Below are 22,740 nucleotides of genomic sequence, written 5' to 3'. Positions count from 1 at the left end.
CTTTTAATCCAGAAAAAGGTAAAGGCCAGAGATCATGGCATTTGTCTTACTTTGAAAAGGGAAGTCAAGGTACTTTAAGGAGGTGATACATATGACAAATGCAAACAAAATAAAACAAAACAAAAACATTACATTATTACCATATTAAATATCACTTAAGGATACACAATACATTATAGTAAAAATATCATTAAACCAAACTATTACAAATAAAACTTGAAAGATGAAAAAAGGAAGTCTTAAGTAATTGCGTACTTGTTTCAAGTAATACTAGACTCAACAAATTCCAATGTAACTTCAAGCTGCTGAAGCTGGGATAATCATATCTGACCTTCAAACTGCCTTTCAGAATACATTTCCAAAAGACAGGGACCGTTATTATAGCAGTAGTAGTAATTACCACGTATTAATTTCCATATGTGCTACACACTGTGCTAGGTGCTTATGCACAGAGTAGCCTCCTAATGCTTACCACTAAGTTTATGTTTGAAAAGAAGTTAAGTGGTACTTGCATAAAAGCGGGCATGGGATACGTCTGAAGGCACTGCCACGTTGTAAGGCCCCATGGCTCTATATAGGCATCTGCTATGTCGCACCAGCACCCCTTGAGGCCATATTGTATTTTCTGACCAACTAAGGGAGAAAGAAAGGCAATGTTAGCATATTGGCAATTACAGATAAGAGAGTGTCTGGCAAGGCCTACTACATTTCTATGGAAGGGATTAAGTATTCAAGGCTTCATCTGCCTGAATTCTGAGAGTGCAGTAATTGCACAAACTGGAAAGAGTTAGAAAGGATTTGTTATCATAACTTCATTGCTATATAGTAGACAGATTATACAGTGATACAGTTGACTTGGTGTCAAAGGACTTAAGAGGCTTAGGAGAATGAGCAAAAATATATATGTAAGGCATCTATGAGCGAGAAAATCGAATGTAAGCAGGTGGATAGTTATCTCAATCCCAAGTGAGCAAAATCTATTGATGGAAATGCTAGAGAGAACAAACAAGAAGACAGACTGGATGGTAGTAGAGTAGTGGGAAATGAACACACTGTCAAATTAGCATGACATTTACTGCAGAATTACATCTCAAAAAGCTATAGGATATCAGTTTATTTGTCACATACTTCAAATGCCTCATATATATGGGAAGCTATACAGAACACAGAGACACACAAGGTACTGACACACAGACTTTTCTTTTTACCGCTTTCTTGGTTTATTTTTATAGAAGTTTCTCTAGGAAAGGAAGTTATGGAAGAAGCTTCGTTCTTTCCAGCACTCCATACTGGAGTTGGGGTGGGGATGGGGATCTTCAGGTTAAGCTTTTTAAAAAATCTAAGTTAATTCATCTCTTCCTGATTTTGGAAATGTTAGTTTCCTAGGGTAAGAACTGGGACAGCATTTTAGATATGTTAAAAAACAAAACAAAAAAAAAAAGTCTAGCACCCTGAAGCTTTCCCAGTTCAGAAAATGTTCCGTCAGCCTTGCTCACACTTACCAGCATTAAAGTGATGATACACCTCATGGCCATGTGCCATCAGGAGCCTGAAGATGTACAGTACTAGTACTGTGGATTGTATTTTCAATTTTTATTGAAATCTGTCCTTTGCCCACAGTCGGGTTTCTTTTCTTTCAGCCTGGCCCAATCTCTTTCAGTTCCTGGGCTTGAAGGCCTGTGCTAATCTGTATCAGACATCAAGGCAGATAATTGAAGGGAGGACTCTGAGGGGGAGAGGGGAAGGGAAGGTCCCCTCAATCTGTCCCACTTAATTAGGAAAGAATTTCTAGATGATGAAATTTGTGAAATGTTCCAATTATAAAAGGGAGGAAGATGAAGATGGTCCATGTCTGAGAGGAAGGTATGGTGAAGGGCTCAGAAGTGAGAGAACAAAAGGGTTCCAAAGTAAGGCATTTTGGATCACAGGGACCATGCAGAGAATGACTGATAAGGGAACACAATGAGAGGAATACTTACAGAGAACTCAGTTAGGGACAGTTTTCATTTAAATACAGGAAAAGCAGGGAAACATTCATTAGTGAGTTTGGGGGGGGGGAATAACCAAAAATCCAAGCAAGGAAAATTACTAGAACAAATTTGCATTTTTAGAAAGAAATGAGAGAAGCAAATTCTAGCTGCCTGAGTGTGAGACGGTTAGCTAGCAATTGTTTAGCTGTGGCAATGAAGATGAGAAGAAGAATCTCACAGTCTTCCAAAGAGAATTAAAAATATATCATGACTCTGTGAATTTGGGCAAAGGATTAAGACTGAAAGAAAACTCCAATATTACAGCTTGGGAAACAAATTACAAACTCTAGAGTGGGCAGTTGAAAGGCAGGAGGCATTTAAGGAGGGTCTGGGGGGTGGTGGTGGGAATGAGTTAATGTCCCCTGTGTTCAGTTTAGAGTGATGACAAGCATCCATGTAGACAAAAGAAAAAAAAAAACCTCAAATGTTCAAAGCCAAGAACAGGAATGACATACAAAGCAAATAAACATGATCAGCAGCATGTAGAAAGGTGTGATATGGTTTTACCCTTAGGCTACTCACATGTGCTGTGGAGCATTGCTGTAGGTCCCATGTTCGAGCTTCTGCCACTTGCCCAGGTGAGCGGCTGATTTATGTAGCAAATCACAGTATTTGGATGGCAGCAGTTGTGTGGTGAGCATGACAAAAGCATTGATCCACACCATAATGAGGTGCTCACACGACCAGCGCATGTCATAGTATTGGGTACTCTGAAAGAGATCAGAAGAGGGAGAAATAATCCATGTAGTGGTAAGCAAGAAGGTAAGGATGGGTGTGTGTACATACGCCTGCAGACAAATGCCACACTGAGTCACACATGCACTGGTTGTCCTGCTGTCCGTGCAGAAAGTTCAAGAGCAGAGTCCTCCAAAATCCTTCAACCTGACTTTCTGGCTGTATGAATTAGGGTTGGGAGGGAGAGGCAATTATATTTTAAGTGCTTTCTTTCTAGAAGAGGTGAGTGCTCTCTGTGAATGACCATCCGGCTGCAGATGTGCTTCTCAAAGGGTAAAGAAAGGGCACTAAAATGTCCCAAAAGATTCTGGGCCCAAGTGACATCCAGACCATTTTTCTTTTCTACTGAAGTAAATTGAAGTTTAGATAAAGGTTAGATTAAGTTCAAGGAAACTCCTGATTAACCATGTTAAGATCAACTACAATAGGTTGAAACCTCAGTCCTCTTAAGCTACTACATACTGATTCTATTATAAACACAAGTTTTATTCTCCCCAGAAACTGGAAAAAACAAAAACAAAAACAAAAACAACTTTAAAAAAGAAAGAAAAAAAAGAGGGGACCACCACGGGTGCATCACATATATGGAAATACCTATCCGCCAACCAGGAGCGGTATTAGTGCACTCCAGATGCAGCCGAACTCCACCAATCCAGGCTGCCAAAGGGGAGACAGAGAAAAGGGGGATTAAATAAGAAATACCCACTTTTTGTCATTCACACACAAATCCAGGAGGCATATAAAATTAACCACTTACCTTCACAAAACACAGGGGGAGAAATGCGACATAGTAGGCACTGAAGAGGGAGTTGAAGAGAACTTCCTTGATTCTGTGGTTGAAATCGGCTTTCAGACACTCTACTTCATTGCGAATGAGATCTGGAGATAGGGGGCAGCTGTGGGTGGGGATGGGTGTGGCATTATTAAACTGTTCTTTTAGAGACTCCAGCAATAAGGAGAGAAAGTCTTTGGATTTGGCCAAGCCACCCACAGTTGAGGCACTCTCTTCTACTGCCTGGTGCTGAACCACGTAGTTATAGTCTGTGAGAAGAAGATGAGCTCTACTATCTTGGTGGAAGCAGCAGAGAGGAACATAAACACCAAACCTGTAGAAAAAGGTAAATATGAAAATGGGACCACAGATGCCACTTAAGATCAAATCTGACTTTACTAACTATGTTAGTAAAATAGTCCTGATTTGCCCGTGTGAACATAACAAGGGACTTTGCTGATGTTAAACTCGTTATTGGGGAAGTTCTTTAACTTCTTCCCACAAAGCCAGTATACATTCATTGTGGAATAATACAAGGCCACAGAAAATCACAATGACAAAATAGAAAACACCTAAAATATAATCACTTTTATAATTTTTACAACTGGGTGCACAGATTTCATGCTTTTTTTTTTTTTTTAATATGTTTTTTTAATATGGTAAGCCTCATGCAGTATAAACTGTTTTGTATCTTGGTGGGGTTTAAGTTTATCTTGAGAGAGAGAGTGGGGGTGTGTGTGTGTGTGTGTGTGTGTGCCTTAGCATGTGAGCAGAGGACGGAGAGAGAGAGGGAATGTGCCTTAGCATGTGAGCAGAGGACAGAGAGAGAGAGGGAATGAATCCCAAGCAGGCTCCACGCTAATGCAGGGCTCCAACTCTGAACCATGAGCTGATATGACCTGAGCCAAAATCAAGAGTCACCCAGGTGTCCATGTATCTTGTTTTAACTGTGTGTTTATGTATAGGTGTATATTTTGAGCATTTTTCCATGCCACTAAATATTTCTTCTACAATAATTTTTAAAGATACTATAATATTCTCATACAGATGTACCATAATTTACCTATTTCTCTCTTGTTGGAAATTTAAGCTATTTCTTATTTTGCACTACCATAAATATCAATGTATGGATAAGCATTTCCCTACATGATCTTTGTGTATTTCTGGTAACTTCCAAATTGCATGCCATTCACTTCAAACTTCCCCTTCTTTTTCTTTTAACGTTTTTTTCAAGTATTTATTATTTTTGAGAGAGAGAAAGAGACAGAGTGTGAGCAGGAGAGGGGCAGAGAGAGGCAGACAGAATTTAAAGCGGACTCCAGGCTCTGAGCTGTCAGCACAGAACCCGATGTAGGGCTCCAAGTCATGAACCATGAGATCATGACATGAGTTGAAGTCAGACGTTTAACTGACTGAGCCACCCAGGCACTCCTCAAACTTCCCCTTCTTAGTGAGAGGTTCCCCTGCCTCCCCACTATATCACCCATCCTGATCCTATAGGCACTCCTAGGTCCCCCTGCCTGGTTATTTTTCTTCACAGATCTTTCTACTCCATATATTTTACATATGTATTAGGTTTCTTGTTATTTTTTCCCTTGGTCTATCTTCCCCTCACTACAATGTAAGTTCCATCAACCAGAAATTTTGGTCTGCTTAATTCACTACTTATATCCTTGATCTGTAGAAAAGTGGCTGAAATACTCTAAGCACTCAATAAGTATTTTATGAATTAATGAAAAAAAATTCTAGAAATACAATAAATAAATCTCCACAAGTAGAGTAACTCAATTAAAGGCCTGAATATTTTGGGGCGCCTGGGTGGCTTAGTCGGTTAAGCGTCCGACTTTCGCTTAGGTCATGATCTTGCGGTTTGTGGGTTCGAGCCCCGCGTCGGACTCTGTGCTGACTGCCAGCTCAGAGCCTGGAGCCTGTTTCAGAGTCTGTGTCTCCCTCTCTCTCTGAGCCCCCCCTGCTCACGCTGTCTCTCTCTCTCTCCTAGAAATAAATAAAACATTAAAAAAAAAAGGCCTGAATATTTTAAGACTTCATAACTTCTTTTTTGTTTTTCTTTCCAAGTTTTTATTTAAATTCCAGTTAGTTAACATAGAGTGGAATCATTTCATGTGAAGAACCTAGTGATTATCATCCACATACATCACCCAGTGCTCATCACAACAAGATCACTCTTCAATCCCCATCACCTATTTCACCCACCTCCCAAATTACTGTCACTTTAAAATACAAGTTAGGGGCACCCGGGTGACTCAGTCCATTGAGCGCTCAACTCTTGATTTTGGCTCATCAGGATCTCACGGTTTGTGAATTCAAGCTCTTTATCGGGCTTTGTGCTGACAGCACAGAGCCTCCTTGGGATTCTCTCTGTCCCTCATTCTCTCCCCTTCTCTCTCAAAATAACTAAACTTTAAAACATAAACTACATGAAACTTTTCATAACTTCTTACAGTTATTTCACCCTTTGTTCTTGAAAACTTTAAAAAATACTTTCCCCAGTCTTTATTAAGTAATGTCCACATTATGACATGCATTTTAAATAAAATGGTCAATTTGCTGGCATAAATTCAGATATGGAAAATAGCAAATAAAAAGTATCCTATTTAGTTATGTATTTTATAAAAAATTAACAAATTCACCTGTGTATAGTGAGGAAAAAAATGAACCTGTTACTAAATAAGAAGATGGTTAACAGCTCTGGGATCCACTGTGTATGTGCCCTGGAGTAGTACTGTGGGAAGGAGTAAATGCAGAAATAACAGGCAGAACTCACACATGCAAAGCTGTGAAGGCCAGAGAAGCCTGTAAGTTCAATTCTGCTGAAACAAACTGCACATGTAGAGATGGGATAAGAGGCTAGGGTGCAAGGCAGATTGCAGTGATGGCCCCATTTCTTAACCCTTCCTTGTAGTCTCCCCACACAGCCCTCATTCGATGTGTGAAGTGACCTTGCCCTATACCTACAATGGGCTCAACAATGTGATCTGTTCTGGTCCAAGGAATGTCAGTAGACACTCTATGATCAGAAGTTTGAAATGGGTTTGCACAGTGGGGCTTGCTTTCATGCCATTTGATCAATTTCATGTGTCCATGCCTAGCCTGCCAGAGCATGAGAGACCCATGAAGCGGAGCTGAGAGACCCATGGAGAAGAGCTGAATTGTCCTAGTTAACTTAAACTGACAGTCAATCCAACAAATGTGACTGAACCTGGCTAAGATCAGGAGAGCTTCTGGACTTCTGGCTGACCCCAACTCGTGAACAACCAATATATACTGTGGTATGCTACCATGGTTTTACAGTTGTTTGTTACAGCCATTGTTATGGCAATAGATAAATGAAACAGGGTACAATGAGAGAAATTGGAAAGGTAACATCAAAAGTTCAAACTCTCTGTAAAGAAAATGATTTATTAAAGAATTTTAAAGAGGGTTAATAACATGATTCAACTTGCATTTTGAAAATCATAGCTATAATGAATAATGGGGAAGAGGGCAAAAATGGGTTATCAGATGACCAGAGAGAAGTTTAGAATATAATAACAAAGGTTACAGGGAGCAGCAGATAGTTTATTTTATAAATTTTAAATTTTTTAAAAATTTTATTATTTTTTTAAATATAATTTATTGTCAAGTTGGCTAACATACAGTGTATACTGTGTGCTCTTGCTTTTGGGGGTAGATTCCCATGTTTCATCGCTTACTTACAACACCCAGTACTCATCCCAACAAGTGTCCTCCTCCCATTTTCCACTTTCCCACACTCCTCTGGATAGATTCAAAATAAATATAAGAGCTACAACAGTTAGTCATTGGACTAACTTACCCTAAAACTGAGAAGCTAGCTGAGAATCATATTAAAAAAAAAAAGAGCAGAAAAGAGTCCCTTTCTTTTTTAACCTATGAATAAACAAGAAAATAAAGATGTGGTTATTGCCATTGTCTAGTATTTTAAATTTTTCATACTTAATTTTTAAATTGAAGTTAAACAAAAGATTATACAACTTTTAAAAACTGAAGTAAATATATTTAAATATAAACTGTTTAACTTACATGCTTATTTCACTATGTTGTTACAGGAGTATGGCGAGCGTTCAAAAATTAGTAAGCTTCTTTCTATTCCTCAAAAGTTTGCTAGCCATTTGATGTGGTAATCCTTTTAAACTTGGCCAAAATATTCCTTGATATCCATAACTAGCCTTTCAAATCAAATAGGGTTAACCTTCTAATGGATTCAGGAGTACTTGGGTGGCTCAGTCTGTTAAGAGTCCAACTTCAGCTCAGGTCATGATCTCGCAGTTTGTGGGTTTGAGCCCTACATCAGGTTCTGTGCTGACAGCTCAGAGCCTGAAGCGTGCTTTGGATTTTGTCTCCCTCTCTCTCTCTGCCCCTCCCTGACTTGTGCTCTGTCTCTCTCCTCTCAAAAATAAACATTAAAAAAAAAAAAACAAAAAAACAGGCCACCTGGGTGGCTCAGTCAGTTGAGTGCCCAACTTCGGCTCAGGTCATGATCTCATGGTTTGTGGGTTCAGGCCCTGTGTCAGGCTCTGTGCTGACAGCTCAGAGCCTAGAGCCTGCTTCAGATTCTGTCTGTCTGTCTCTCTTTCCCTCTCACTGCCCCTCCCCTGTTCATTCTCTCTCTCTCTCTCAAAAATAAACTTAAAAAAAAAAAATTCGGGGCACCTAGGTGGCTCAGTTGGTTAAGCATCTGACTTCAGCTCAGGTCATGATCTGGCGGTTGGTGGGTTCGAGCCCCGTGTCGGGCTCTGTGCTGACAGCTAGCTCAGAGCCTGGAGCCTACTTTCAGATTCTGTGACTCCCTCTCTCTCTGACCCTCCCCTGCTCATGCTGTCTCTATCTCTCACAAATAAATAAAAAAACCATTAAAAAATTTTTTTAAAACAAACACCTTCTTCTAATGGATTCAACCAGTTGTTGATAAATAGAATAAGGAAACCATTTCAGTTGAAGCAGCTGAAATATTAATCTAGAAACAGAGAAACAATTAATGTAAAATATAATATACACCTCATAAGAAGTATGAATCATGCGGGGCACCAGGTGGCTCAGTTGGTTANGACAGCTCAGAGCCTAGAGCCTGCTTCAGATTCTGTCTGTCTGTCTCTCTTTCCCTCTCACTGCCCCTCCCCTGTTCATTCTCTCTCTCTCTCTCAAAAATAAACTTAAAAAAAAAAAATTCGGGGCACCTAGGTGGCTCAGTTGGTTAAGCATCTGACTTCAGCTCAGGTCATGATCTGGCGGTTGGTGGGTTCGAGCCCCGTGTCGGGCTCTGTGCTGACAGCTAGCTCAGAGCCTGGAGCCTACTTTCAGATTCTGTGACTCCCTCTCTCTCTGACCCTCCCCTGCTCATGCTGTCTCTATCTCTCACAAATAAATAAAAAAACCATTAAAAAATTTTTTTAAAACAAACACCTTCTTCTAATGGATTCAACCAGTTGTTGATAAATAGAATAAGGAAACCATTTCAGTTGAAGCAGCTGAAATATTAATCTAGAAACAGAGAAACAATTAATGTAAAATATAATATACACCTCATAAGAAGTATGAATCATGCGGGGCACCAGGTGGCTCAGTTGGTTAAGTGTCCGACTTTGGCTCAGGTCATGATCTCACGGTTCATAAGATCAAGCCCCACATCAGGCTCTGTGCTGACAACTCAGAGCCCAGAGCCCGCTTCAGATTTTGTCTCCCTCTCTCAGACCCTCCCCTGCTCACTCTCGATCTCTCTCTCTTTCTCTCTAAAATAAAGAAGCATTAAAATATTTATTAAAAAAGAAAATATGAATCATGCAAAATGTTTATAACATAGAAAATTCATTTTGTAGGCAAAAAGGTTAATACTAATGAAGTGAATTGATGATTGCCTTAAATAATTAAACAGTATAATCCCAGGCCTACCACAGTATACCAATAGACTCTTCCTACCATCCCAGTACACATAATTTCTGATTATACCTTGACTTTACACTATGTAACTACTAAATTCAGGCCAACTACTAAACTTCAGTACCATAAATGATTATATAAAACAATGATTCTCAAACTTAAGCAAACATCAGAATCATCTGGAGGGCTTGTTAAAAGACAAATTGCTGGATCCTACTTTCTGAAGTTTGTTTCAGTAGATTTGGGGCAGATTCTGAGAATTTCTATTTCTAAAAATTTCCAGGTGACACTGATGGTGCTCTTCTGGGAACCACACTTTAAGAACTACTGATTACAGAGTAATGGTGCAGACAAGGACTCTGGAATCAAAAAGTCCTGAGTCTTTCTCACTAATTGACCACAGGAAGGTTTTTTAGTCTCTTAATCTGTCTTTACCTGTAGCAAATCCCACTGTCTGCCAATAGCCACTATGCTCCTGTTCTCCCATTGCAATAGAATTTTTAGATAAGATATAGCTGCTTACTAAAGACAAATTTCCAAACTCCTTGACAATCTATCCTGCTAGGGAGTGTGAAATAAAAGAGATAGCAGGAGCTTGGATCTCAACACCACAGAGCTAGCTGCCACAGCTATCCAAGATGATTTACACATACTGTACAGAAATACATGTCTAACTTTTTAAAGCCCCGAATGCTTTGGATCTGTTATAGCAGACTAAATACACTGCCTCCTGAGTTATGGTATGATTTCATGAGGTGAGGTTTATAAACACTTAATCCAGTGTTAAGAAGAGCTAGCATAGAAGAGCTCAAAAAATGGTAGCTATCCATTAACATACAATGAAGTAAGTATTGGCCCAAACAATACAAGTTATAATATGCAAAACAGTTTAAAAAGCCAGTATCTACAACAAGATGCAACAATACATTGATCAGAATGACTAAAATTTAAACATCTGGGGCGCCTGAGTGGCTTAGTTGGTTGGGTGTCTAACTCTGGACTCTGGCTCAGGTCATGATCCTCACAGTTAGTGAGATCAAGCCCTGCATCTGGCTCCACACTGACAGCATGGAACCTGCTTAGGATTCTCTCTCTTCCTCTCTGCCCCTCCCGTGCTCATGCACAGGTGCATGTGCAGCTGCTCTCTCTCTTCCTCAAAATAAACTTTAAAAATAAAGGAAAATAAAAAACAGAAAACATCAAATGCTGACAAACGTGTGGCACAGCTAGAATTCTTACAGAATTGGTGGGGGGTAAAATGATACAACAATTTTGGGAAGAGGTCTGGTAGATTCTTATAAAACTAAACATACTCATATCTTATGGCCTACCAAAGCCTCCCTTAGATATTTCTCTCAAGAGAATGAAAACATTTCTTTACAAAAAAGACTTGTGTAAGAATGTGCCTAACAGTTTTTTTAGTAATATCCCCAAACTAGAAACAATCCAAGTAATCAACAGTAGGAAAATAAACAAACTAGTATATTCATACAATGAAGTGTTACTGATATATGTAACCATATGGATAAATCTCAAAAATAATATGCTGAAAAAAAAATATGCTGAGTGAGAGAAGCATTACACAAAAGTGTACATACTATACAATACTATACAATTCCATTTATACAAAATTCTACAACAAGCAAACTAATCTACGGTGGAAAAAAAAATTAAAACAATGATTACCTCTGGGAAGTGGTTGGTGGTGTTTGATTGGAAAGAGACATAGAGGAACCTCTAGAATAATGGTCATGTTCTATATTGGGACACAGGTTTGACATACAAGTATATGCATTTATCAAAACTTGGCAAATGTATGCATGATTTGTGAATTTTATTTTATGTATGAAATTTACCTCAAAAGAAAAACTGTAAACAAATCAAACTCTACTTACTAATATGCACAGGATGACATATTTTGAAAGACGTGAACTGAGGTTTGCAATTTAACTTTGAAATGCACCAAAAACAAGGTGAACTGATAGATGGATAGAAGAATGACTGGACCGTTGGCATACATATATGTATTATCCAATGATAGTAAAATATTAATGGGTGGAATTTAGATGGAGTTACACAGGTGTTTGCTGAAAAATTCTTTCAATCTTATGTGTTTAAAATTTCCATAATAAAATGCTGGTCAAAAAAGGTATGTAAGTCCACATGGCTTGAGTACAGCATATTTCTGTTATGTGAACCCAAATATCAAAGTAATTTGATCAAAAGCGTAAGACTAGTTGAGCCAGTTCATTCAACTAACACTACCCATCATTTGTGTCAATACAGGCTGTATACTAGGTCCCTTTTTTTGATGAAAAGAGCCAATTAAAATATTCTCCACTGGCAGAATAGCATACCTCTCAAGTTTCTTGGGACAGTTCTGGTTTAAGCCTATTGTTCCAACTGCATCCTAGTGTAGAAAATAAACTATATGGTCATCCTACCCATTGATCTTTCCAATTTTTTGAACTTTTTGTTCATAATTGATTAATTTCCTCTCCCTCACTTTTATACTATTGTTTTCTTGACCCAGATTATTTATTTAAAAACTTACTCATACAATGGTAAAACTGAAGTACTCACGGGTAGCCAAGAAAAAGGAGATTGAGGACTGAATGGCTTCGGAAGAGATTGACGAGGGTCCAACAAAGTACCCATCCACATAAAGTAAGTAGCACCAAACGAGCTGATATCAGAACCATGTAGTGAATCATAGATGCCGCACCCGCCTTAGTGGCCTGAAAGTTTGGAAGCACCAAAAGGAACATTTTATAAATGGCCTTATTTAAAAGCAATGTGACTCAAGTAAAGAATTAGTAGACTTACTGGAANCATGACCTAAGTGAAAGTCGGACGCTTAAACCGACTAAGCCACCCAGGCGCCCCCCCCTTACCTTCCTCATTTTTAAAGATTCAGACCTGGGGTGCCTGGGTGGCTGAGTCGGTTAAGCATCCGACTTCGGCTCAGGTCATGATCTCACAGTTCGTGGGTTCGAGCCCTGCATGGGCTCTGTGCTAACAGCTCAGAGCCTGGAGCCTGTCTTCAGATTCTGTGTCTCCCTCTCTCTGACCCTCCCCTCCTCAGGCTGTTTCTATTTCTCTCTCAAAAATAAATAAAACATTAAAAAATATATATATAGATTCAGACCTCTCCAGGAAACTTCTTGGTTCCTTAAGTTCTTATGACATTGACTAATTTGTTTACATTACGGCTTCTCAAAGTATGAGAGCCACATTCATCAGAGTTACTTGGGCTTCTTACTGAACTTGCAAATTCCTATTGCCTTTCCTTACAGAAATAGAAAACAAAGCTGTAAGTGAAGGAACCTGTGTTTTAATAATCTACTAGGTGATTTTTATGTACATAAAAATATTGAACCATTAATTTATCTTATTTCAGATTAAACTGTAATGGCCTCAATAGTAGCAACAATGCTTCCATTTTTCTTGCAATCTTCCCCCCAATCTACTTGCTGAATTAATGTATAATAAACCACTGAAGATTAAAAAAATAATCACATCTCCTCTGACAAATTCCAATGTAAATAAAAGTTCCTTTTTTGACTTTTGCAACCATGGAAATAATGGACAATCACTTCCACTTCTTTATATACCATAGCTATTCAAATATTTGTTTTTAATCTCACATTTTAAAAACTGATTAAATATAGTAAGAAAGCATACTTATCTAAACATGAAGTTCTACAATGTTATTTTCTTTCAGAATGAACCAGTAAGAAGAGAATGAGCCAAATGCAAAGGAAAATGGTAGATTCCTACAACCTCAAAACAGCAGTGTCAGAATGCAGAAAGGGTAAAAAAATTATGTGGGGTCAATAGCAATGGGAGGGAATAAAGAGCTTTTCAGGTCCTTCATATATCCGTTTCTTAGTTTACCCAACATATTAGATAGCATATATAATATATATGCAATATATAATATTAATATAGTTACTTATAAAAGCAAAGAAGCAGGTGAACTAATACCATAAACTTCAAATTATGGAGAAGGTTCAAACTGTTCTAAGTTATAGCAGGGCAAATAATTCCAATATTACTCCCTGTGATATATCTCATGCCAATGTACCTCACATGTCAAAGCTGCTGGAATTATGTCACTGCCTGCCACTGCCTCCATTCTCAAAATTTAAAGGCTGTTTCTGCCCAATATCACCAAAGTAGCAGAACTTGTATGTATTTATAATTTTTGCCTTATTCCAAAGTCCAAGCTCTTAACCACTATGCAATGTATGACAGATACTATATCAGGACCTAGGGACGTAGTAATAACCAAGACAAATAAGACTTCTGTCTTTATAGCTGCTGAAATAAAAAAAGACAATTATATTTACACAAAATAATTAGTTTTATAATTGTGGTATAAGTGCTGCAGGAGAAGAGTAAGCTGTTAAGGAGGCAAATAACAAGAGACCCTAATCTAGGGAAAGCTTTCTGAGGAAGTGATATTTCAGGTGAGATCTAAAGAATAAGGAAAAACAGGCCAGGTAAAGAGTAGAAAAATATTCCTAATATTATATTAAATGAGAAGTACAGTATATATATAAATAAAAATTAGAAGAAAATATACAAAAATATGGTCCTCTCAATAATGAGGTCATAAGTTACCATTTTTTTTCTGCTTTATATTATAGGGTTTTTCAATTTTTTTCAATCAAATATACTACTTTCCTATTAAGAAAAATATTTTTTTTTAAGGGAGTTGCCTCAGGTTGGTAGAATAGCTGAGTAACTTTTTGGTCTTGTGGAGCAAGTAGAGTAATAGAATTGGCCTGGAGGTGAATGAACAGTCTTAGCTAGTTGGAGATTTCCTCCAGGAATAGTATTTAACTTTTGAATTAATTACCGCCAGCCCCTCCTTAAAAATCACTGGTCTTTCTCAAGGTAGGAATATTTTCTGATATAACCAAAAAAAAAAAAAAAAAAAAAAAAAAGAAGAAGAAGAAAGAAAGAAAGAGAATACAAACATTTTAATGGAAGGAAGGAAAGGTGATTTACAATGGACCTTACCATCTAATTTAGCTTTTGTTTAGGAAGAGAATCACTACACAGCTCTTATTTTTAATTTCTGAATAGGTAATATATTCAGCGCTCAAAATACAAAATGCATTTATGAAATTTCCCTCCTAATGGTCCTGTTCCCAGACATAACTAGGCAGCCTGTTATTAGTTTGCATGTCCTTCTACAGATAATTTATTCATATATAAGCAAATGTATTTTGTTCCTTCCACCTGCCTTATTTTAAACACTGTTCTGTACTTTGTTTTTTCACTTAATATCTTTGTGTTCAGTACANAGTAGAGGCTGAAGTCTGGGATGGTGATACCTCCCGTTTTGGTTTTATTTTTCAGTATTACTTTGCATTTTCATCTTTTTAATGATTGTGTGCCATTCCATTATGTACATATCCCACAATTATTTAAACACTCTTTAATTCTTTCTCATGGACTTTAACTTACAGATTTAAGTCTCTGACCAGAAATCTGTTTAAATTTAACTTAAGTATTTTGTTCTCTGTAAGAATTATAGGTTTCTTTAGAAAACAGCTAATATGCTTTCCAACTAACGTCATGCAAAAATTTTTAAACTACTGTTAAGCCATTAACAAAAGAAACAACAGAGTAGGTCAAGTTATAGCCCTTGGAACACCAAGGTAGAAACTTTCCTGTTTTCACAGATAAAAACATAAAACCCCACTGAGTTCCTCTAAAGAAAGAACAGAGTTTAATATATCCAAAGGTAAGCATCTATTTTCATGACCTAAATAACGAACCTGGGAGAAAAGGTTTTATAGACAGGCTTTCCCCTTGTGAAAAAACAGGGGATACTACTTTCAGTTAATTCAAATGCCTTTTAGGTTATGACTTAACTCTGTGCTCCCAAGAAATAAATTTCCTGAAAATTAGAGCTTACAGACAAAGCATGCATGTTTTGGAAAGAAAAAAGTTGACTCTCAATTATCTGTGAGTATAGTTACTATTCATTTAACACTATACACTGAGTTATAAACTCCAAGATTAAAATTCTTAGCCACTTTAGCTAAGTTTTTTTGTTTTCATAATCATTTATAGGGCATAAGATAACAAACTCTTAAGAGAACACATTTTACTACCTTCACTGGAGTTTACAAATATATTAAAGGAAATTACCAACGGCCAGTTATATCAACATTTAATTTAAAAAAGATCACATTAACGTCCCAAGTCTTTCCTCTATTGCCCATCAGAATTCTAATCTTTAATATTAGCCTTACGCAAATTTAGATGTTGTCATTTTAAAATTCTAAGTTTTAATAAACTCTAACAAATTTCTATTGCTAGCAACTCCACAAATGGTATACAATTTCAAGTAAATGTTACATGAAACAAGGTTTTAGATCCAACTGTTCATTTATATATAACTCTTCATATCAGAAGTTACTTAAAGTTCATCCTATTTTTCTATAACTACTAAAATTAGCAAGATTCTATCGAAAAACCTGGAAACTAGAAATAAGCTCCTATCAAACAAATGACATTTTTAACAGTTCTCTTGAATTACGGGACACTGAATTTTAAATATATTGTAGGAAAACCTTTTTAAAAGAACTAGCACATGTGGAAGAAATTAATTTGTAACTGTATTCAATTGTATTTGGACACTTCACATATTCAGCTTGAATCCATTTTAGTAACTAACTCTAGCTAGAAGTGATAAAATATAGTGAATGAGTTGTTACCTCTGAGATGAGGGCCCATACAAGCCTCCTTGCAAGCATCACTGTGATGAATGCTGCCAGGTGGTAATCAATGAGATGAAAATTCTGTTAAGAGAAACAAATCACTGCATCAGAAAGAAATATGTGTATCCAGCTCCAACTACTACATCAAAATGTTTGCCCCCTCAAAAGATCTTCCTTACCTGACCTCACATATACAGACCACAAGAATTTAAGAGCTCTTGAAGAGACTACCTACCTTCTATTTCTCCTTTTGTGAAAAACTGCTTTACCTTTCCAAACACTATTTTAAACTATCAGGAATGTATGCCTCTCCTTTCTTTGAAAGTTTACTGTGTTGAAGAAGACTACAGCTTTGAGTTAAAAAATGATAACCTGCAGAATTATAACAAGAATAATTTAAAATGCCATATTTATAATAAGTGTCAAATTTAATGGATCAGGTGAACTCTTAATATTTTTGGAGTTAATATTTTTGGTCTCTCTATGCGAGCTTATGTTAATCTAATTGGGCATCTACTAACATAACCTTCCTACTGGCTGATATATCAATTATATTCATTTTGGTCTTTCTCCTTAACTTGATTTAAAAACATGTCTTATATTTGATCTCTTCTTCCTCAGAAATGATAGCATTACCTAGATGCTGCATATGATTCCTTCTAATTCTAAGCCTGTATAAATAATAAGCAAAATGAAAAGTCATTAGCAACAAACAAAACTGGGATGTATTTTCATTTTGATGGTCAAAAGGTCAACAGCTTTCCACAGTCCTCCTTCAAAACCTCAATTTCTCAATTAATTCATTCAGTAAATATGTTCTGGGCACCCACAATGTGTGCCAAGTACTCTTCTTGATACCGGCGATACAGTGCTGAAGGACAGACAGGTTCCTGCTCCCCTGAAGCTTACTTTTTACTGCAGTGTAAGAGGCAGAGGGGATGGCAGAGATTACTAATTTCCTCTTCTCCCATCATAGTCAAATTTAACTACCTCCCTTGCAAAAACTTCTTGTAGCTAAGGGATGTGAAGGAAGTGATATATATAACTTCCAAGCCACGCCCTTAAAGGAAGGAGCTTTCTCCTTTCCTCCTTCCTGTTGCCAGAGGTGCTGACAGGAGTCAGAGCAGCTATCTTGGACCATGATTTGGAAGAAGCATGTTGGAACTAACAGAGCAATAAAAACAGAGTTGCCATCTGCTTAATTTTTTTAAAATTTTATTTATTTTGAGAAAGAGAACATGAGAGATTGCAAGCAGGGGAGGGGCAGAGAGAGAGATTCTCAAATAGGCTCTGTGCTGTCAGTGCAGAGCCCAGTGTGGGGCTTGATCCCATAAGCTGTGAGATCATGACCAGAGCCGAAACCAAATGCTGATGCTTAACTGACTGAACCACCCAGATGCCCCATCTGCTTAATTCTTATTTAATAAGGAAATAAGGTTCTATACCGCTTTAGCCACCCTGTTACAGCAGCTAAAACCGTATCTTTAATAAATTTGTTTAAGTGTAAGGGCAATGACAAACTAACAAGCAAAAACATTTTAGACAGTTATAACTGCTAGCAAGAAATAAGACTGTGATAAATAATAACTGGGAAGGGAGGTGCAGAGCCAATTTAAATTGTTGGTTAGGGAGGACATCTCTGAGGTTGTGGCATTTGGATCAAGAGCTGAAAGACAAAAAAGCATCACTCATGACAAGAGCTGAAGGCAGAAAGTGCCAGGGAGAGGGGAAAGCAATCACAAAAGTCCTAAAACAGGAAAATATATGTCTGGTGGGTCTGGAAATCAGCAAGAGGGCTGGAATGAGATAATGAGTGACAAAAGATGGAGTTTATATATTATTTTTTAATTTTTTAAATGTTTATTTATTTTTGAGTGAGAGAGACACACACACTGTGAGCAGTCAAGGGGCACAGAAAAGAGAGAGACATAGAATCTGAAGCAGGCTCCAGGCTCTGAGATGTCAGTACAGAGCCCGACACAAGGCCTGAACCCGCAAGCCATAAGATCATGACCTGGGCATCAACCTGAAGCTGGACGCCCAGCCGACTGAGCCACCCAGGCGCCCCTTTACTTTTTTTGGAATGTTTATTTTTGAGAGCGAGAGGGCACACAGGTGCACAGAGAAAGGGAAAGAGAGAATCCCAAGCAGACTCTGCACTGTCAGTGCAGAGCCCAATGCAGGGCTTGATCCCACGAACCTTGAGATCACAACCTGAGCCAAAATCAAGAGTTGGACATCCAACCGACTGAGCCACCTAGGTGTTCCTGTACCCTCTTAGCTTTGAGACTCCTTCTTACTCACCCCAGTCCTCCAAAGTAATGCAAGCAAATTCCTTAGACTCCCTACGTAATGTTTGGGGGTCTAATTTATAGACTATCACCAGTCCATGTAAGACGCTTTTGTATCAAAAGATTTAAGTGCCTAATGTATCTTATTGTTAAGCAAATTTTGTTATATCCTGAATCACTGAAAACTGGTAATCCTTACCGGAATATTTGATTAATCACCCTTCACTCCTGACTATTCTGAATAGTTTACTATGCTACTTCTAGCTTTTATGTTTCTTAGGGTTAAGACTCACTCAGCTAATGGCTTGATAGCTAGAACAATACATATTTAGGGTGCCACATTTTTTTTTTTGATAATTATTAAGATTTTGAAATGGAAAAAGAAAAACCCAATATATAAGTCCGGCAAATTTCTGAGTTAGACACACATAATAGAAGGGAAACTGAGACCACTAGTTGAGATCTAAGTCCCTTCTAGAACAAACCAGTCACATAGCCATCACCTATGTTTGAATACCTTCAGTCACAGGAAGTAACTAGGTCTCTGGCAGCCCATTCATCTTTGAACAGCTCACTGATTCAGGCCCTTTCCAGATTGATGGGCTAAAATCTTACTTGCTATTCCACAGATGTTACTCTTTGCTTCACAATTAAACTTCAAGCTTTGTGTGAGCAAGGGCCATTTATGGCAGATAAGGGAGCCAGTCCACAGAACAACCTGCTTTAAGTGTGCCTTCCTCTACTGCACAGACCAGAAAGGTAAAAACTAACTACATTTCCAGACTTTCTTACAACTGAAGTTCTAGATTTGACTTAGTTTCTACCAACCATAAGCATTACATAAAACGTGAATTCAGAAGTGAATGAAATGGGGCAGGGTAAAAAGCACTCATTTTTGTTGGTATGAGTCAGAGGAAAGGAAGCCTAACTCTGGACTCAGCTCTAGCAGCAGCTTCCTAATTATGACAGGAGCACTGGTTCCCTTTGTTGCAAGGCAACATTTGTATGGGACTTGTAAAAGAACTCTTGTCAGAAACGGTTAACGGAGAAAAGGGCTCTTTGATTAGCTTGCAAATTTATAACTGAGAAATTTCCATGGAATGTCAAAGTGAAAACTGAATAATGAACTACCCAACAAGTACTTATGGAGTAAATACAGAATAAATACAGGAAGGAAAGCATAGCAGTGAGTACTTACGCTGTCACTACTGTGATTTCAAGCCAGCTTTGTAATTTCTAGATCTCGTATTTCTCATTTATAAAATAGGAAACAGTAGTACCTGTTTTTAGAAGGAGTAAATAACAATACTTGCAAAGAATAGTAAATAATGAATGTTTGCCAGTGTCATTGTTAAGATACTGAGGAATCAATTTATAGAGCTACACAGCTGGAAGCCTTAAAGATCATCTAATCCAACCTCTTCATTTTACAACAACATGGCCTAAAAAGGGTGAAGTACAGTTCCTACACTCAATAAATTCATAATCTAGGGGAAAAGACTATTTTAAAAAAAGCACACAATTTGGCACTCGATTATTACAATTGTTGTTGTTGTTGTTTTTGAGTAACACAAGCAGGAAAGTTTATTAAACCGCAAAGTACACTCTTAATATATTACAGCAAGCAAGCTCAAGAGAGCTATGCCAAATCATTACAATTCTTAAAGAAACCAATTCTCTTTATTTGGTATCAAGTAGTTACATCACCAAATTGCAAAGAAAAATTTTTTTTAATATTTATTTATTTTTGAGAGAGAGAGAGAGAACGGAAGAATCTGAAGCAGGCTCCAAGCTCTGAGCTGTCAACACAGAGCCCAACACAGGCTTGAACCCACAAACTGTGACATCATGACCTGGGCCAAACTTGGATGCTTATCCAAGTGAGCCATGCAGGTGCCCTGAAAATTCTTTTTTTTTTTTTTTTAAGTTTATTTTGAGAGACAGGGACTGTGAGTAGGGGAGGACAAGAGAGAGAGAGAGAGAGAGAGAGAGAGAGAGAGAGAGAGAGAGAATGAATCCTAAGCAGGGCTTCAGCATGGAAGCTGATGCAGGGCTTGACCTCACAAACCAGGAGATGATGACCTAAGCCAAAACCAGAAGTCAAGTCGCATAACCAACTGAGCTACCCAAGGGCCCCAGAAAGAAAATTTCTAATAGTTAATTCCAGGAACAACCAAATGATACAAATTCGTATTTTTTCTTAATGTTTATTCCCTTCCCATATTATTTTGAAGATTTTGGTCCACATTTGAGTCCTATGTTCACCAGGCCAAGAAGGTCTTCTAATCTTGGTAAGCCCCAGAAACATATATAACCTACGCAACACAATAGTCTTCTTTCTCCTATGGCGTATCTCCACTACCCATCCAAATCTGCCCCTGCCAACGACTTAGCTATCAAGTAACCTGAAGACCCTTAGTGGTTATTTTATATACCCATCTACGGAGAACCTTCTCTGAACTGAGATTATCCTAGTCTCCTAAATAAATGGAAAGATTGAAGAAGAAACCTACAATATATTCTGATGTACTTTAGCAAAGACAGCTAATCCTTGTCTCAATTTTATTTCTGTACCAGAGCCCAATTTTATTCATGGTAACAATAAGTCCTTTGAAAAGATTATAGTTTCCAGCCTCCTTGAAGTTAGGAGCGGACACATATGACAATGATGTGAGCCTGGCCCATAAGATACTCTCTCCTTCATACTTCCCTATGCCCTTTCCCCTTTCTGGCGGTCAGAGATGGACCCCAGCCACCTTGGAAGTCACATACTGAAAGAGAGCAGAGTCTCCATCTGGGCCCCTGACTGACCACATGGGAGCGTGCTATTCCTGTGAGCCAAAACAACTGCCTCTGATATAATATATTTGAAGCATTATACAATTTTGGGTTTATCTGTTATAGAAGCAGCCATAAGAAAACCATTAAAAAGGTAAATTTCCTGGAATTCAATCATATTGGCACCTTAAATATCCAACAAATTTAAGATAGTGTAAAGAAAGCTAAATACCAAAACTCTTCCCTGATATTATTATAATGAATTATTTAAATGCTTTCTGTATTTTCATTTATATTTTTACTTTCTCTGGTCAAGGACCAAAGCTAGATATTTATAGTTTAACAATCTTATGAGATTATAGTTTCTAAAGTAATCTGTGGTTAAACAGAAAAACATTTTATTAAAAAGAATAATTATTAAGAAAAGTAATTTGTACACTTAGCCTTTCCACTAGTTTCTTGGTTAAGTCACATAAAGAACCTAAAGGCCTATTAAGACTTACCAGTGAAGTACAAGAAGCAGGATGATTGTAAGGATACCACCACACTGTTTTATAGATATTGATGTATTGGATGAACAGAGCAACCAGCAGGTAGATGAAAAAGAGAAATTCAAAGAGCAGGCTCCCATCCACAGGCAAATCAGGAATTTGGCAATGACGAACAGGACCTGGGGTGATTAAGGCTGTGATAGGTGGGACCGGAAGGCCAATAGCACTACCATTCCTGAAAAAGAAAACTACAGTTAACTCAAATGGTGACAGCTTTCAGAGTTATAGAGTATAAAAGCCTCCTGCTTCCGTTGTCCATAAAGACAACAGTTACCTTTTAACTGTTGGCCCCCCCCCAGACTCCCTCCTAGGATGTCATCTGCTCATCTTCTCCCTCTATACACACTCTCTCTGTAATCTAACATGTGGCCACAGCTTCCAGAATCTCTAACATGCTGAAAACTAAAATTTTTCTCCCTAGAGCTCACTGCTGAGTTTCAGACCCATGTTATCAAGCTATCTACTGGACACTGCTGTGTTCTTCCTCCTATAGTCTTGACCCTTGTTCATGGCCCACTCAGTAGCTGCTAAAATCAGAAAACTGGAAGTCATAGTAGAACTTTCCTCTGCCTCTCCATATCTAATCACTCTCTAAATCTTATAAAGTGTAAAACTTTTTCTACACTGTACCCTCGTCTCTAAACCCAATGCCTTAGTTCAAGCAGTTACCACTTTTTACCTAAACTACTGAAGTAATCTCCTTAATATTAACTCAATCAAATTCTCCAACCTGCCTTCAGAGATCTTTCTAAAGTGAAATTGATAGTGTTACTGTCTTGTTTAAAACCCTTTAATGGCTCTCTACTGCCAAACAGGATAATATCCAGACTTTTTAGTATGTCCTATGAGGCTCTCTGCTTAACAGATTAGCCTCATCTCTTATCACTCCTCCATATGCAACCTATAGAATACTCATGCTATTTGCTG

The 22,740-nt window shown here is 37.8% G+C and overlaps 1 protein-coding gene across 1 annotated transcript in view; it reads right to left on the bottom strand.

Moving 5' to 3' along the window:
- Nucleotides 1–22,740, bottom strand: part of TMEM39A (transmembrane protein 39A) — a 31,780-nt gene that overhangs the window by 2,877 nt on the left and 6,163 nt on the right. The window contains exons 3-8 of the mRNA XM_077776695.1: nt 21,766–21,988; nt 16,191–16,274; nt 12,037–12,191; nt 3,523–3,871; nt 2,553–2,740; nt 513–633 (exon numbers count right to left, since the gene is read on the bottom strand). Coding sequence (XP_077632821.1) covers nt 513–633; nt 2,553–2,740; nt 3,523–3,871; nt 12,037–12,191; nt 16,191–16,274; nt 21,766–21,988 — 1,120 coding nt within the window. The remainder of the gene's footprint in view (nt 1–512; nt 634–2,552; nt 2,741–3,522; nt 3,872–12,036; nt 12,192–16,190; nt 16,275–21,765; nt 21,989–22,740) is intronic.

This window comes from Crocuta crocuta, unplaced genomic scaffold (assembly GCF_008692635.1).
Source record: "Crocuta crocuta isolate KB4526 unplaced genomic scaffold, BGI_CrCroc_1.0 scaffold87, whole genome shotgun sequence".
NCBI lineage: Eukaryota > Metazoa > Chordata > Mammalia > Carnivora > Hyaenidae > Crocuta > Crocuta crocuta.
The sequence above is the reverse complement of the archived record's forward strand: the minus strand, read 5'-3'. Positions and strand labels throughout refer to the sequence as shown.